The sequence below is a fragment of the Taudactylus pleione genome, unplaced genomic scaffold, assembly GCF_031769625.1.
Source record: "Taudactylus pleione unplaced genomic scaffold, aTauple2 ptg000791l, whole genome shotgun sequence".
NCBI classification, from domain to species: domain Eukaryota; kingdom Metazoa; phylum Chordata; class Amphibia; order Anura; family Myobatrachidae; genus Taudactylus; species Taudactylus pleione.
In genome coordinates this window covers 3,026,856-3,043,005 of record NW_028285193.1, presented here as the reverse complement: position 1 = coordinate 3,043,005, position 16,150 = coordinate 3,026,856, and the positions used below count along the sequence as shown (strand labels likewise).

The following is a 16,150-nucleotide window of genomic DNA, read 5'->3' as shown; positions in this document are numbered from 1 at the left end:
TCTGTGCCACATTGTATAGCGGATACTTGAGCAGAGACACACACATACACACACACACATACATACACACACATACACACACATACACACACACACATACACACACCGCCCGTCTGTTTTTATAACGTCTGACTTCTCCTACCATGGCCTCGTGTTCCGAATCTTACAGGCCTCTCATGTAGTTTCCTCTTTCTACTTCTGACTGAAGAAAGTGACGCAGTTGGACCATTATTCATTAGCTGTTACCAGATGGTGACGTTAATGACCTTTTCATCCACCCAAACTATGCGCAGAGCTCAGACGAGAAACCATCGTTACCTGATGCTCCGTAATGAATAATAGATGCCAGGACCATGTGTCTCCTTTCATCCGCACACTTGGTAGAAAAGCAGTTTCCTATATGGACAGACCTCTAGCAATACGAGAACATGCACAAAGCCCCCTCAGATACATCCCTACTCCCAAACAGTTCGTTATACAGTTTATATTGTAGTTTGTTTTGGTGCAGTACTGTTCTCTAATTAAAGTTGTGTTTGTTATACAGTTTATATTATAGTTTGTTTTGGTGCAGTACTGTTCTCTAATTAAAGTTGTGTTTGTTATACAGTTTATATTATAGTTTGTTTGTCGTGGTGCAGTACTGTTCTCTAATTAAAGTTGTGTTTGTTATACAGTTTATATTATAGTTTGTTTTGGTGCAGTACTGTTCTCTAATTAAAGTTGTGTTTGTTATACAGTTTATATTATAGTTTGTTTGTCGTGGTGCAGTACTGTTCTCTAATTAAAGTTGTGTTTGTTATACAGTTTATATTATAGTTTGTTTGTCGTGGTGCAGTACTGTTCTCTAATTAAAGTTTTGTTTGTTTGTTAATTTTTTTTTTTTTTATAAAGGCAGAGGGGGAAAACGAAGTAAACAATGAACTGGCCAATAGGATGTCTTTATTCTACGCCGAGGCCACGCCCATGCTGAAGACCTTAAGTGACGCCACAACAAAGTTTGTATCGGAGGTAAGGGGATGATTAGGGGGGTGCTGGGGACGTAAGGTCCAGACAGGAACAGCGATGCAAAAAATTTTCCTGCTGCTGCTGAACATAAATGAAAATACAAAAGTGTTTATTGCCCTGTAAACTAAGATGTTGGCGGCTGATTGTGTTTCCCCCTTGTCTGGCTGTTTCTGTGCCGCACGAAAACCTGATAGTAGATACTGTATCTTTCATCTGGAAACAATAGACTAAGTCAGGTGGGAGAGGATTTACCCGTAAGTGACGTCTGTATGATCTCATCCTTGTAGCTCGGCTTGTTCCCAGAAATGGGCTTACCAGCAGATAACTTGGCACTTGTAGTTCATTTGCAGCTGAAGAGCCCATCTCCCGTAGAACCGACCTGGGCTCAGCCAGTGCAGGTCTCATTAGAAGCCACTTCAATTGCAGATACCAGATTTTCAGCTTTGTTTTTATCAGTTGATCATAAATGAAGGGGTTATTACCAATAAACTACAGGCAAAATAATAGTGATAATCAATAAAACATCCATTATAAATGTTTTTTGCTGTTTTACGGTCTTTAATGATTTAATGTCTTCTCTTTTGCTGTCCTCCCTGCTCCACAGAACAAGAATTTACCTATAGAAAACACCACTGATTGTTTAAGTACCATGGCCAGCGTGTGCCGAGTAATGCTGGAAACTCCGTAAGTCGCCCCCCTCATTACCCAGCTTCCTCAGGCTAGTCAGGATCTATTCATTCCAAGTTCAGCTGTCCTGTGTGATTAATGTTTAAATGGGACGACTTTCGGTAATGGGAATCTGTCTCGGCTGATTTTTATTATTAGGGTGAGTTTGCTGCAAGCACAGTAAGTTGGGGAGCCCCCGAGTACCCCTGTAAGGCAGAGTCCGGTCTCGGATGTTTTACCCACCCCCTTTTTATGTTGCAGACACTAATACTAATTCCCTATAATTGCTGGTTGTGTATTGTAGATGGCTTTTCCAGCGTCTGATATACAGTACAGACAGGAGGGCTAAGCAGCACTAAGTTACCTTTCTGCTTTCACAAAACTTATAAAACTTGGCGCCCTGTTGTTTTGTTGACGTCTATTCTGTGTGGGGGTAATTTCTCCACAGGACAAAATACAACCCTGCAAATCCGAGAAATATAATGTATGTGTCTTAATACATAAGGGGGAACACTTAGCTAACTGTAGAACCGTTATCCTGCATCTTACATGTAAGCTCTCACGAGCAGGGCCCTCTCCCCTCATGGGCTTCTCCTTGCCTTACTCATAAAATCATCTACTCCAAACTCCCCACAAGGGCACTTAGCACTTGGTTGCAGACGCCCTGCTGCTTATTTGAGTGTTATGATCCCTATAGCAGCAATGTGTATGTACCATGTCCTTGTCCTGCATTGTTTTGTACTGTAAGTCGCTGTTTTCTTATTTGCTCATTTGTTTATGTACTTTGGGCCTGATTCAGAGCTGAACGCTGTGACCAGAGCGCTCGCTCTGAATCAGGGCCCTCCTACCTTTTTTTGTAGCGTCCTCATGGACGCTCGCATAGCTGTGGGTGGCCACCCACAGCTATAGCGAGCGTCCATGATGATGGTCGCGATGGTCTTGACCATCGCGACCATCGGGCTTGCGACGGAGACCCTGCGGTAGGGTCTCGCTGCCGCAAGCCCTGGAGTGATTTTGGCTCTATCAGAGCCAAAATCACTCCCACTGACATCACTAGGGCCGGCTTGAGACGGTAGGCGTTCCCATGGGAACGCCTCCGTCTGGCAGGCACGCCCCCGGCACGCCCCCAAAGGGGGCGTGCTGTCAATCAACATCGACAGCACGCCCCCTTTGGTGCGAGACCCGGAGCGATGGTGAGCCCGTCGCTCGCCGGGTCTCGCGCATGCGCATGACGGAGCTCCCTCCGTTGTGCGCATGCGCAGTGGGGAACATCGACCCGCTTGCGAGCGTCCTGCCGCTAGCGAGCGGGTCTGAATGACCCCCTTTGTGAGGCGCTGCGGAACCTTTGTGGCGCCGTATAAATAAAGGATAATAATAATCTTTATCTCCTGACAATACGGGGGGTGGGGGCATTTGATGATCCCATGCTGCACCAGTCACAGACAGAGCCGTTTGTTTTATTAGGTTACAGAAAGAAGAATTTAGTAGGACCTTCCGCACTTGTTTTTCGATTATATTTGAGCCACCTGTATAGCAGAGTTACATTGGAGGAGTTATAGCTGTCAAGTTTACTTTTAAGTTAAAGCGATATAGTTCTAAGATATTCTTAAAGGATGTGATAATTGTGCGCTAGACATACAGTACTGAGACAAGCTAAGTGTTTCTGACTGATCTCTCTATTACCCGATGGCTTTCTTATTTTTATACTTTGGAATCATCCAATATCTCAGGGTTTCCCAAACTCATCCCTCGCGGCTCCCTGCAGTCCAGGTTTATCCATACTTGTGCACAGATGGTATAATCAAACTGACTGAGGTGCTACACGACTTCAGTTACCTGTGCTTAAGCGTGGATATCCATAAAACCTGGGCCCTCATTCAGAGCCGTACGCTCTGAGCAGAGCGCACGCTCTGAATGAGGACCGTCCTCCATAATTATGGAGCGTCCTCCTGGACGCTCGTATAGCTGTGGGTCACCACCCACAGCCTATACGAGCGTGCAGTTTGATGGCCGCGATGGTCTTGACCATCGCGACCATCGCCACTGCGAGCCGGAGCCTGCGGTTGAGTTTCTCAACCGCAAGGCCCGGAGTGATTTTGGCTCTATCAGAGCCAAAATCACTCCCACTGACATCACTAGTGATGTCAGTGGGCCGGCTTCTGACGGTAGGCGTTCCCTTGGGAACGCCCCCGTCTGGGAGGCACGCCCCCGGCACGCCCACCAAAGGGGGCGTGCTGTCAATCAACATCGACAGCACGCCCCCTTTGATCAGACACAACGAGCGAAGGAAAGTCCTTCGCTCGTCGCGTCTGGCGCATGCGCACGACGGAGCTCCCGCCGTCGTGCGCATGCGCAGTGCACAACATCGACCCACTTGCGAGTGGACAGCCGCTTGCGAGTGGGTCTGAATCAGGCCCCTGGACTGTTAGGGTGTCTTAAGGGTATACGTTTGGGAACCTCTGCTTATTCTTTTCACAATGAGACTGATTACACATAAATACGATTGACAGCAAGGTTCTGGAAGAGATCAGGGCATTATGGGGCAGAGACTTAAGTAATGGCTCTATGCTTATTTAGTTCAGTTTGATAGTTGGTATCGCCTGTATAGAAGCTAGGTAAAGTCCTGTAACATGAATACTTTTATGCATTTATTGGTGGCTATTTACGTAAAAAAAAAAAATACAAAGGAAATATTGATCTTATAAGCTACAATAATTTATTTATTATTTTTTAAAGAAAATATCATTTTTTCCTTATAGGGAATACAGGAGTCGGTTTACAAATGAAGAGACTGTGTCCTTCTGTCTGAGGGTGATGGTGGGAGTAATCATTCTGTATGACCACGTGCATCCCGTGGGAGCTTTTGCCAAGATGTCAAAGATTGATGTACGTTTGTGCCCTCTGAATATTAAAAAGCAGCAGCATTAGGAAGTGCATTAGCACCACAAGTCTGTACACGGGTACCATTAGCAGAACCCAGTCAGCAGGAAAGTTTTCAAAACCTTCTGGGTGTCAAGAGAACTGATGAGAGATGACAGACGAAGAGGTCGGTGACTAAACGTGGTGCGCTTCAGACTGCCGACTCAGGGTGACCCGCTGTAACCCCGGCTGAAAGGCCTTTTAAAAAACGCAAAAGCTCAGAATAGAAGGTGTCATGTTCAGAAAGTTGGGATATAAAAGTCTGAAAAAGATTTAACCACTTAACTGACTTTTTTTTTTCCCAAAAAACCGCTCCAAAATTTTTTTGTTTTTTTTATTACTGAATTAGGTCGAGAACATCTTTTTAAAACTTATCCAACACGATTTTCTAAAAAAAAATTTAAACACAGTATATAAGAATAATAGCAAACTTTATGGTATACTGTAGTAATGGTTATTGACAGCTGCACCAATCGTTGGCAGCCCCAACCAATGTTAAGGAAACATCGGTGACTGTGGTCTCAAACCATCGATAAATCTCATTGAGTGTTTCAGACCGCAGCCACTGATGTTTCCTTAACATTGGTTGGGGCTGCCATCGATGGTACGGTATCGGTGCCCTTCAGCATTGGCACAACAGCTTGTTATCGGTCATAGACCATCGATAGTTTGCAAACCGTTGATGGTCAGTGGCTATCCCTAGTATACTGTATAGTATATCATCCCTAGTCGGAGGCCCTGTATCGAGTTTTGATCGATACAATACCACCACAATCAAAATAAAATTGCCCATAAAACCAATACTAAAAAAAAAAAAGATGAGCAGATTTATAGATATAACCAGGGCTCTGCTGTATATATACATGGGTGGGAACAGCACCTTGCTTGCTGCCCTGCGAGACCCATATCCAGCGACTAAAGGGAGGACAGAGCAGCCGCTGGTGGACCGGTGAGGGAGAGAGGAGGACAGCCGGCTGCTAGTGTATTTGTCCGGCAGTTGCCCCGTTCCCTCTGCAGTCACCGGGTGTGGGTGCCGTTGGGGAGAGGATTAGGGTGTGGGTGCCGTTGGGGAGAGGATTAGGGTGTGGGTGCCGCATGGGAGATGATTTGCCCGGTGACTGATCTGTCTCCATCCATCCTCTCTGCAGCTGCTGGGCTGTCTTTATGTAGGCGGCGTGGGGTTAGGGGGCGAAGAGAGGTGGATTTGGCCGGCTGCCCGAGCAGTGATCGGTACAGGGGTAGGAATCAAGGCTGATGGAAAATTAAGTTTCAGCAGCCGCCAACTGGGCGTTTGACTGGTCGCATTTGATGCGAGCATGCCAGGCACGTGGTTAAAGCTTTCTGGGCGAGAGCTCAATCACACCTTCAGTCTTAGCCAATGTCTGTCTCTTAGCATAGGGAATAGGGAATCCCTGAACACCTCAGCCGGCGTATAACAACATCATCTTATTGTATTCATGTACCCTACCTTTAGTTCAATGTAGATCCCAGTTGGCCCTGACTTGAGTTCAGTGTATAGCAGCTGCTATCTTTCCTCATTATTTAACCAGGAACATTTAGGGGGTCATTCAGACCCACTCGCGAGCGGCAGTACGCTCGCAAGTGGGTCGATGTTCCCCACTGCGCATGCGCACGACGGAGGGAGCTCCGTCGTGCGCATGCGCGAGACCCGGCGAGCGACGGGCTTCCCATCGCTCCGGGTCTCGCACCAAAGGGGGCGTGCTGTCGATGTCGATTGACAGCACGCCCCCTTTGGTGGGCGTGCCGGGTGCGTGCCTGCCAGGCGGAGGCGTTCCCATGGGAACGCCTACCGTCTGAAGCCGGATCCACTGACATCACTAGTAATGTCAGTGGGAGTGATTTTGGCTCTGATAGAGCCAAAATCACTCCAGGCCTTGTGGCTGGGAAACCCGACCGCAGGGTTTCCCTCGCAAGTCCGATGGTCAAGACCATCGCGACCATCTTTTTGGACGCTCGTATATGCTGTGGGTGGTGACCCACAGCTATACGAGCGTCCAGGAGGACGCTCCATTTTAATGGAGGAGGGCCCTGATTCAGAGCGAGCGCTCTGGTCAGAGCGTCCGGCTCTGAATCAAGCCCTTAATTTGTATCGATGACTGACCAGCTACATTGAAAACCGCTTTGACGGGCTCCATATGTAAGTGTTTCTATATCACAGAAAAGTAACTTCTGATCACTTCTGTCAGGGAGGATTTTATTCTCCATCTGCGTTTTACTCTGTCATAGTGGTGGGTAAGCCGTGACTCTCCATGGCTGGCCTTCTAGGAACGCTGGGACATGTAGTTCCACAACCGCTGCGGAGCCATACCTCTGCTCTATGGTCTTTTAATCCCTTTGGGTATCATTTTTCTTGAATGTGTGGAACTTTTTAGTTTAATCTGTCTCTATCTCGAATGTCTGTTTCTTTTTTGAACTCAAAATAACCATACATGGTTTGCTGCATGTAGATAGTAAACTGCTTGAAATTAGTACATCTGTATATATATGGTATGTGCCTTTATGTACTAAAGAAAGCTTTGGTGGCAGTTTGCTAACCTAGAAAGGACCCAGATTACGCATCTGGATGCATGCTTGGCCAATAGAAGACTCATAAGGATCTGCTGGCTGGCCAAATAGACAAGAAAAGATCTACTCACCAACCAATAGGGGGCTTGTAAGAATTTGCTGACTAGTAGGAGACCAGTAAGAATCTACTAGCTTGCCAGTAAGAGGCACGTAAGTATCTAATAGCTAGCTAATAGGAGACAAGTAAGGATATATTGGTATGATCATGTAAAAACAGTCTGATGTAAAAAGTTTCTGGTGCATGTACTAAACTTTACAAGTCCCCAAAACGACTTGTCCCCATAATCAGCTATGATCAGCCTAGTGCCAGTTACACAGTGAAATCACAGTTCTGATTGGTTACTGCATGATTTGAATAAGCCTCATTGTACGTTCCATTCATGTTTACGCCCTTTTTCTGTTTATTTGCACGGCGTGGATTAAAACACGTTCCAGTGCCTGCTACGTCACAATGGTGCGATGATTTAGCAGTTAGACATATAATGCCGTTCTGCTTTCTGCTTTCAGATGAAAGGATGCATCAAGGTTCTGAAGGAACAGCCCCCCAACAGTGTAGAAGGTCTCCTAAATGCTCTCAGGTACGGTATCCAGCAACATCTGTACCATCCGCCTGTTGGGTAAGCCCCATTACAAGGTGTCCGGTGTAATGTGGAACCATCCAAGGGTGACGTTCGTGCCCCATTGTGTGCAGAGACGAGGTTGCTGCAGTCTCTGGTTGTGTAGGAGTTATAGAAGCCGGTGATCTCTCATTTCCTGGTGCTCCGTGGAAGTCACCGCAGTCTCCTCGCTGTCTCTTTCCCAAAACGACCTCAGCCATTGAGGCAAAACACCTGTCGAGGTAATGGAGCGTGGTCCCATAGCCGAGAGAGAGGCAGTCGTCACGGTAATGGGGAACTTGCAAACTGTACAGAATATAGGGAAAGGGGAGGCGCAGGTTTATGTCTGCACTTTACATTTTGAGAGGTGTCATGGCGGATTCAGATTTGACCACAAGTCGGCCGTACTTTACACCCACATCGCGTGCGTGTAACTTATTGCCGGCTCAATGCTGTATGCCGAGTTGTAAGCTTCTGTGCTACCGCACCGTCCCTCTCCGCACACTTGGTGACATAGCCGTCAAAATTATCAGCACGGTCCCTACGCTAAGCGCAAGAGATCCGTCTGAAAGTGGACCCCTGCGTGCGCAGAATGTCGTCGTCATGCCCACCACACGCCATCACTAAGCCTACATGTGAAGGTCCTGCTGCCATGCAGTTACTGGGTGGAGATTAGGCTGAGTGGCGAGTGCTAGGCCATGGAGCGGGCATAGTGCTAGACAAAAAACGCAAGACATGCCCACAAAACGGATAGGCGTGCACCTCTGCTTCGCCCCACACTTTTTACATAGAAAAGGGTAACATCGCCTCCCATCTATAAAAGTCGTCCTGGTCAGGAATATCAGTCTGACCGACAACCGGAAGTTTCCTCTGTGCCAATCCAATATCATGTGTAATAAAATAACTTCCTAAATAACTTCTGCAGCCTGAAATGTCCTAAAAGAAAGTACCATCCACCTCATCTTATCATAAAATAAAAAATGGAATATTACATTGGCGACGATTGTTGGCGCTGAGCTGTTGGGCCCGATTCAGAAGTGCACGCTATTGCAGCAGCTACTCCGTCTTTTGTCTTATGCCAATGCTATGCGATAGTATTCGTACAGAGATGCCTACCAGCGGGATCGGTTCGAATCCCGACTGCGCTGGACGGTGCTGTAACATCGGCAGTGAAGATCCCGACAGGTAAGTATATTTTCTATTCACTAACCTAACCTCCCCCCCCAACCCTCCTTTAGGGGTGCCTAACCCTAACCCCCCCTGTAAGTGCTTAAACCTAACCCCCCTTCCCCCTAGCCTAAACCTAACCCACCCGGGAGCCCTTGACCTAACCCCCCCTTACCCTCCTTTAGGGGTGCCTAACCCCCCCTGTAAGTGCCTAAACCTACCCCCCCCCCCCTTCCCCCTAGCCTAAACAACCCTCCCAGGGGGGTGTCTGACTCTAAGTCCCACCTGGGAGCCACTAACCTAACTAGACCCCCCCCCCCACGCTGCTGTCCGCGCCCGCCGCCCAGCTTACCTTAGATCGGTATGCCGTCCGTTGGTCTCCCAGCATAGTTAAAATGACAGGCGTCGGGATCTCAACACCTGTCATTAGAACCCTGCCGGGATTAGACAGTCGGGAAGCCAGCGGTTGGCATTTCGACCGTCGGCTTCCTGAATGCATCCCCTACCTGCTGCGGCGTTAATCCACCGCTGTGCGTATTAAGACGCACCATGCAACATTGCACCAGTCCTATGGAGGTGTGATTGTTCATCTGAACATGGCCGTCTGTGTCAGTGCAACTTCGTATTTAGAAACAGTCGCTGGTCTCGATACGCCTGCGTCTAACCATTGGGACGCATGCAGAACCTGGCTCCCCAAACAGGTTTTATCAGAATGACCAGTATAGCCGAGCTCTCCACACAGAAGTTATAAGAATGACCAGTATAGCCGAGCTCTCCACACAGGAGTTATAAGAATGACCAGTATAGCCGAGCTTTCCCACACAGGAGTTATCAGGATGACCAGTATAGCCGTACTCTCCACACAGGAGTTATAAGAATGACCAGTATAGCTGAACTCTCCACACAGGAGTTATCAGGATGACCAGTATAGCCTAGCTCTCCACACAGGAGTTATATCACCAGTATAGCCAAGCTCTCCACACAGGAGTTATCAGGATGACCAGTATAGCCAAGCTCTCCACACAGGAGTTATGAGGATGACCAGTATAGCCGAGCTCTCCACACAGGAGTTATCAGGATGACCGGTATAGCCGAGCTCTCCGCACAGGAGTTATGTTTTTAAATGGAAAACATTTAGGCATATTTCTTACCAAAGCTCCCAAGATCCCTTCAACTAAACCCATTGTAACACTCTCTATTTGTGTTCCGCAGGTACACGACGAAACATTTGAATGACGAGACTACCTCGAAGCAAATCAAGGCAATGCTGCAATAACGGTGGTGCCAAGTGCATATCTGCTGTGGACACAAGACAGTATTCTGCAATGACTAGACGTCCAGGATCTTAGTAATTGCGATGACCATTTCTGCCCGACTCTTTTTATTTCCCCCCATTCCTGCTCTGTCATCTGCCCATTCTTTTACCCTCCTTTTTAAACCGCGCCCTTGTTCTTCAATAAGCTCCGTCTACTTTTTTGTGCCAAAACCAATGGAAATAAAAACCTGGAAGGCAGTTAAACGTTTTGAAAAATGGCCGTTTCAGTGGCAGCTATTTATGCATTGCATTTGGTTTCCTCGTTTCGGGGGAAGATTCTGTGACTTGAACTAAATATTTTTAAACGTTATTTTTATTTTTTCCCAGAAAAGAAACTAATATTTAATTTTGCTTAGACTGCATGGTGGAACTGCGTATTTCTGCTGTTAAGAAAATACATTGAAAAAAAAAAAATAGAAAAGTTTCATTTTTATTTTTTTTATTGCAGCTTCCCCCCACCCCACCCCCATGCACAGCCAAGTAAAAAAAAAAATTAGCAGAGATGTTTAAATTAACTGTTGTATAGAATATGGTACCCAGCACAATGATTTTTTTTTTTTTTTTGGGGAGGGGATTAGAAAAAGAGAAAAACAGATGTTTTTAGGTTGCATTTTGACTCATTTTTGTAAGGATGTAAGTTGTATGTTTTAATCTTTGATGACTAACCTAAAAATAATGTGATGTGTGCGTAACAGAACTACGTATGCATGTTTATGTCCAATGGATGGCTGTTAAAAAAATAATAATAATAAAAAAAAAAAAAAAATCGGCTTTGATTTTTCTACTGTGTGGTCTGATTCATCATCGTCATTTGATTTGGCAAATTATTGGAGTTCCTGTTTTATTTTACTTTTTGCACCCAGGAAAGCACTGTGATCCCTAAAGTGAATGTACATTTAATATAGAAAATATGTGGTCATTCCTGACAATGACCCATTGTCTTTTTGATCAGGACAAACAAGTAAATTGAACAAAAAATTGCTGGAATTAGTGTAAAGAAATGATGCCCCTTTTGTCAGGTCAAGATTGGTGGCTGGGGTATATACAGTCAGGTGCATAAATATTGGGACATTCTCTGAAACCGTTGTAATTCCTACACCGTTCACCTGATTTGGATGTAATTACCCTCAAATTAAATCTGAAAGTCTGCAGTTAAAGCACATCTTGTTTGTTTCATTTCAAAGCCATTGTGTTGGTGAATAGAGGCCAAAATATGAAAATTCTGTCAATGTCCCAATATTTATGCACCTGACTGTGGGCCTGATTCAGAGCCGGACGCTCTGACCAGAGCGCTCGCTCTGAATCAGGGCCCTCCTACCTAAAAATGGAGCGGCTTCCTGGCCACTCGCATAGCTGTGGATGACCACCCACAGCTTATGCGAGCGGCCAAAAAGATGGTCGCGATGGTCAAGACCATCGCGACCATCGGGCTTGCGATGAGACCCTGTGGTAGGGTCTCGCTGTCGCAAGCCCAGGAGTGCTTTTGGCTCGATCAGAGCCAAAAGCACTCCCACTGACATCACTAGTGATGTCAGTGGGGCCGGCCCCAGACGGTAGGCTTTCCCATGGGAACGCCTCCGTCTGGGCAGCAACGCCCCCGGCACGCCCACCAAAGGGGGTGTGCTGTCACTCACCATCGACAGCATGCCTCCTTTGGTGCGAGACCCATAGCGACAGCTTGGTTGTCGCTATGCGGGTCTCGCGCATGCACACGACGGAGCTCCCTCCGTCGTGTGCACTAGGGCACCATCGACCCGATTGCGAGCGCTCAGCGCTCGCGAGCGGGTCTGAATCAGGCCCTGTATTCATTTAATCTAACCATGATTTAGCCTCTGTCGATCATAACTGCTCGTTGTACTTAGTGCAGATGACAATCGTAACCTATTATAGGACTTGTGGTTAGAACAGAACATAAAAGCTAGTTGGCAGGGTTAGTCCAGGATCTAATCCAACGTTCATTCAGCAAAGACTAGTGCCTGGATTTTGTGCAAATTCTCTCTGGTCAAAACTATCGATTACCGATTCTCTGTCTGGCTATGTACTGTGTTTGGAGCTGGTGGAGACCTTGGCTCACTATCCATCTGTTTGAGACTGGTGGTACACCTGATGCATGACCCAAACCCTTCTGACAAAACCTTTGTTGAAACGCGTCGGTAAACGGAGCATCAGGGACTCAGATATTGGAGACCTCCACCCTAGTCTGTCCAGCCGAGTGACGTAGCCCGGGAACCTGTCACAGAGACTGTTTGCTTTTGGTAGTTTGAATAGTTTAAACTGATTTATGTCTTTAGATTTTCTATACGCCCATTTATTTGAAGTGGACATACACCCATCCAGTGTTACAGAAACACCTCTTGATACTGCAATTTTTATTCCACATTCTTATAAGTGTAACAGCAAAGGGACTGCACCATTGTCGGATGGGATACCTCCTTCGCGGTGGGTGATTGGTGACTTTCTGGACATCCTCTATCTCCTTCATGAACACCAAGGATTTCATGTGATCTAACCAAAATACTACACTACATTGTGCTTTTTCTTTGTCTTATTTCATATGCCCTAAAACGGATACTAAGGAAAGAGATGTTTTTAATGGCATGTAGTTATAATCCAGGGATGCCGGTGCCGGAATCCCGACACTAGTCAGAATCCCAGTGCCGGTATCCCGACGGTATGTATTGGGGTTAGGGGTTAAGGTTAGGCACTAGGTGGGAGGGTTAGGTTTAGAGTGTCGGGAGGGTTAGGGTGTGGGGGAGTGTTAGGAACCATTTCTTCCATGGCTAAATCGGGCATTAATTATCCAACCTGTACCGAGAGGTAGATCTGCAAGACTTCATAGCTACTCATATATTGATGAGGACCATTGCTGGGCCGCGCTATATTCGGTGGAACACTGGACCCCAGCTAAACCTCGATCGACATTAATGTTTAGTTTATGAAATTCTACCTGAAGCTATTTCAATATTGCAGTGGAATCACCCATTTATGGTAGTATGGTTCATCACCAGATACACGGAAACTCAGTATAATGCAGACAGACCAGTGTAAATGGAGAGGCGGCTATTTTATTGTTGGCACAATGGGCATACAGCTTTTGTTTTGGGGTAAAGCGCACATTTCATCTCATCTTACAGCAGTGACCAAGCTGACACCAAGGTTCCAAGCTCAACAAGTGTCGCCCAGCCATGTCCCACAGCCAGCGCTATTAGCAGGTCTACAACTCTGAATTATGAACTAGTGGGCCACATGTAAAGTTTATAAACTTTGGGGGAGGGCCAAACCCCACCCCAACAAATGCTGGTAACAGCCTCGAGCACCCGATATGAGAATGAACTGGCAGCTAGTGGCTTGGGGTCTGATAGGTTGCGTCATTTTAGCAGTAACAGTAAAGTAGCTTTAGTATGTTAATAATATAAAGTTTACAGTATAAATGATTATGATATAGAGTACTGTTTAACATAGTGCAGGAAGGGGGTCCATTAAGGAAACATTCAACATTTTAAAAATGGGCAAAACATAATGTATAAAGTCCAACTTAGACCACATGCTGGTATGCATGCCCTCATCTGGATACATGGCGGCACAGAGGAACACAGGTTTTTCTATACATAAGGAACATTTCTGCATCTGGAAAGCAAAGATATCCTCTTTCATGTAATTTGAAGGTCCTCATAGCTGTCTTCTCCATCCAGCTCACTGACCTGTCAGTGGTGGCTATGAGCATCTGCTGGTTATGTAGAGGACGGCGTTGTGTTATCTGCTGGTGCTTTGCAGAGGATATGGTCTGTGGAGGTTTATTTTATGCTACTGACAAGTATGCGGGCTAAACTGTAGGGGAGATAGATTTGAGTGAAACCCCAACCCACCTGTTCCCGGGACTAGAGTAACTACCCTTGTTGAAAGAAGGGGCTGAATGGCTTCCAACAGGGTAAATGTATTTGTTTTGTCTCCTGGAAGACCGGTGATGAAAAGCACCTGGGCAGAGACTTCCTGAGGTCTTTGATGTACCCCTAAATTACCATGTTTCCCTGAAATGGAGATGTCTGTGATTGAATCGAGAAACTGGTCCTGGAAGAAAGCGAGTGAGCCCCCATCACAACGCCCATACGGGTTGACAGCCTGCTGTCATGATGACTGATTGTCAGAGGGCTTCTACCTATGTTGGTTAGTTCACAGGAATAAATTGGTACAAAATTTCCCATAGTGACAAAATGACTGAAACCTGTATTTAGCAGTATTGACGGGGAGAAAAGGATATTTTCCCCCTGTAGAATGAGAAATGGCTGTATTGAGTTTGGGGCTCAACAGGATATTTTCAAGATTACTAAAGGGAATCCAGTGTCCTCCCGGGCTACACATTAGCATCCCACGTATGAAGACAGAGTGCACATGATGCTGGGACTCCCAAAAAGTCCCATAACGGGTGCTCTGTGGCATTATGTTTATGCTCCTTCAGTGTTCGCAAACTTGACTTTGGTCATAGTTCAGACCTTTAGAGAAGCAAGCTATGGGAGCATCTAAATTACGTTACAGATGTAACCTCAGTAGGGAGAAGATAGAGGGACTGCAATCTGCAGGATACCAGAAAACTTTGGTCAGGCTTACGCCATGCTTCTGGATTGAGCTGGAGCTGAATAGTGGATAAAAAGTGTATGGTTCCTTTTCCATTTAAACAGCAGTGTGTCTGGAATCTCTGATTTCTGGGGACTCCCTTCCTGTCTTCCTGCTGGAATCCTCATATAGATACAAGAAAACCTCAAAACCTGTCTGAACCTCACCTTCCCCTTGGGAGGAAAAAAATCATTCCAACATCTGCATCTGGGGAATCCCCCAAGGCTACTCCCATGACCTAGAATGGGGGTAGGCAACGTCCCGGACACCAGTTGCTGTGGAACTTCAGATCTCAGCATGCCCTGCCACAGTTCTGCTGTTAGTGTGCTAAACTTATTGCAGGACATGCCGGGATGTGTAGTTCCACAGGAGCTGGAGTGTCGGAGGTTGCCTGTGCCTGATCTAGAAGAGGAGATGGCTGACATAACCCTCTTTGAGGAAGAAGACAGCCACAGGTACTGGTCAGTGGATACAGGTGTCGCTTGTCGAGAATCCAAAGACTCCTAGAGGAAGGGAGTATTTCAGCTTGGCTTCCAAGTGCTGCATGACTTCTGCAATAACCTGGGCCAATATCCTGCAATAACCTAGGCCAGAGACTTGGCCTAGACTGGCTTCACCCTTTGGTGTAGAGTATGTACTTGCAGTTGAAAACAGCCCTAGGTCCTTCTCCTCACATGTCGTGCACAGAGCATTCACCTTGGACAGGGCACAAGGCAATATGGAGTTCTGCAATAACCTGAGCTAGAGACTTGGCCCAGGCTGGCTCCGCCCTTTTGATGTGTGTGCTTGCTAGTGAACTTGGCCCCGGGTCGTCCTTTTCACATGTCGCTCAAAGGACATTCACCTTGCACAGGGCACAAGGAAATATTGAATAACATCTACAGCACAGAAACCTGTTTGGATGAAGTTCCCAGACATGCAAAACAAAGAGAGGTACTGCCAGAGCTTCAAGATGAATTCTGCACCGCGCATGACTGATGGAGAGGTACAGCCAGAGCTTCATGATGAATGCCACACCAACTTTAAGGTTTAACTGATGGAGAGGTACTGCCAGAGCTTCATGATGAATGCCACACTGACACCAAAATATGACTGATGGAGAGGTACTGCCAGCGCTTCATGATGAATGCCACACCGACACCAAAATATGACTTGATGAATGTCACACCAACTTTAAGGTTTAACTGATGGAGAGGTACTGCCAGAGCTTCATGATGAATGCCACACTGACACCAAAATATGACTGATGGAGAGGTACTGCCAGCGCTTCATGATGAATGCCACA

General features: G+C 46.5%; 1 protein-coding gene across 5 annotated transcripts in view; it reads left to right on the top strand.

Annotated features, from left to right (window-relative positions):
* Positions 1 to 11,035, top strand: part of CYRIB (CYFIP related Rac1 interactor B) — a 160,097-nt gene extending 149,062 nt beyond the window's left edge. For all 5 annotated transcript variants that reach the window (XM_088457897.1, XM_088457899.1, XM_088457901.1 and 2 more), the window contains 5 exons: positions 892 to 1,008; positions 1,610 to 1,689; positions 4,431 to 4,557; positions 7,684 to 7,754; positions 10,152 to 11,035. In XM_088457897.1, coding sequence (XP_088314023.1) covers positions 892 to 1,008; positions 1,610 to 1,689; positions 4,431 to 4,557; positions 7,684 to 7,754; positions 10,152 to 10,215 — 459 coding nt within the window. In that variant the 3' untranslated portion in view covers positions 10,216 to 11,035. The remainder of the gene's footprint in view (positions 1 to 891; positions 1,009 to 1,609; positions 1,690 to 4,430; positions 4,558 to 7,683; positions 7,755 to 10,151) is intronic.
* The last annotated feature ends 5,115 nt before the right edge of the window (positions 11,036 to 16,150 follow it).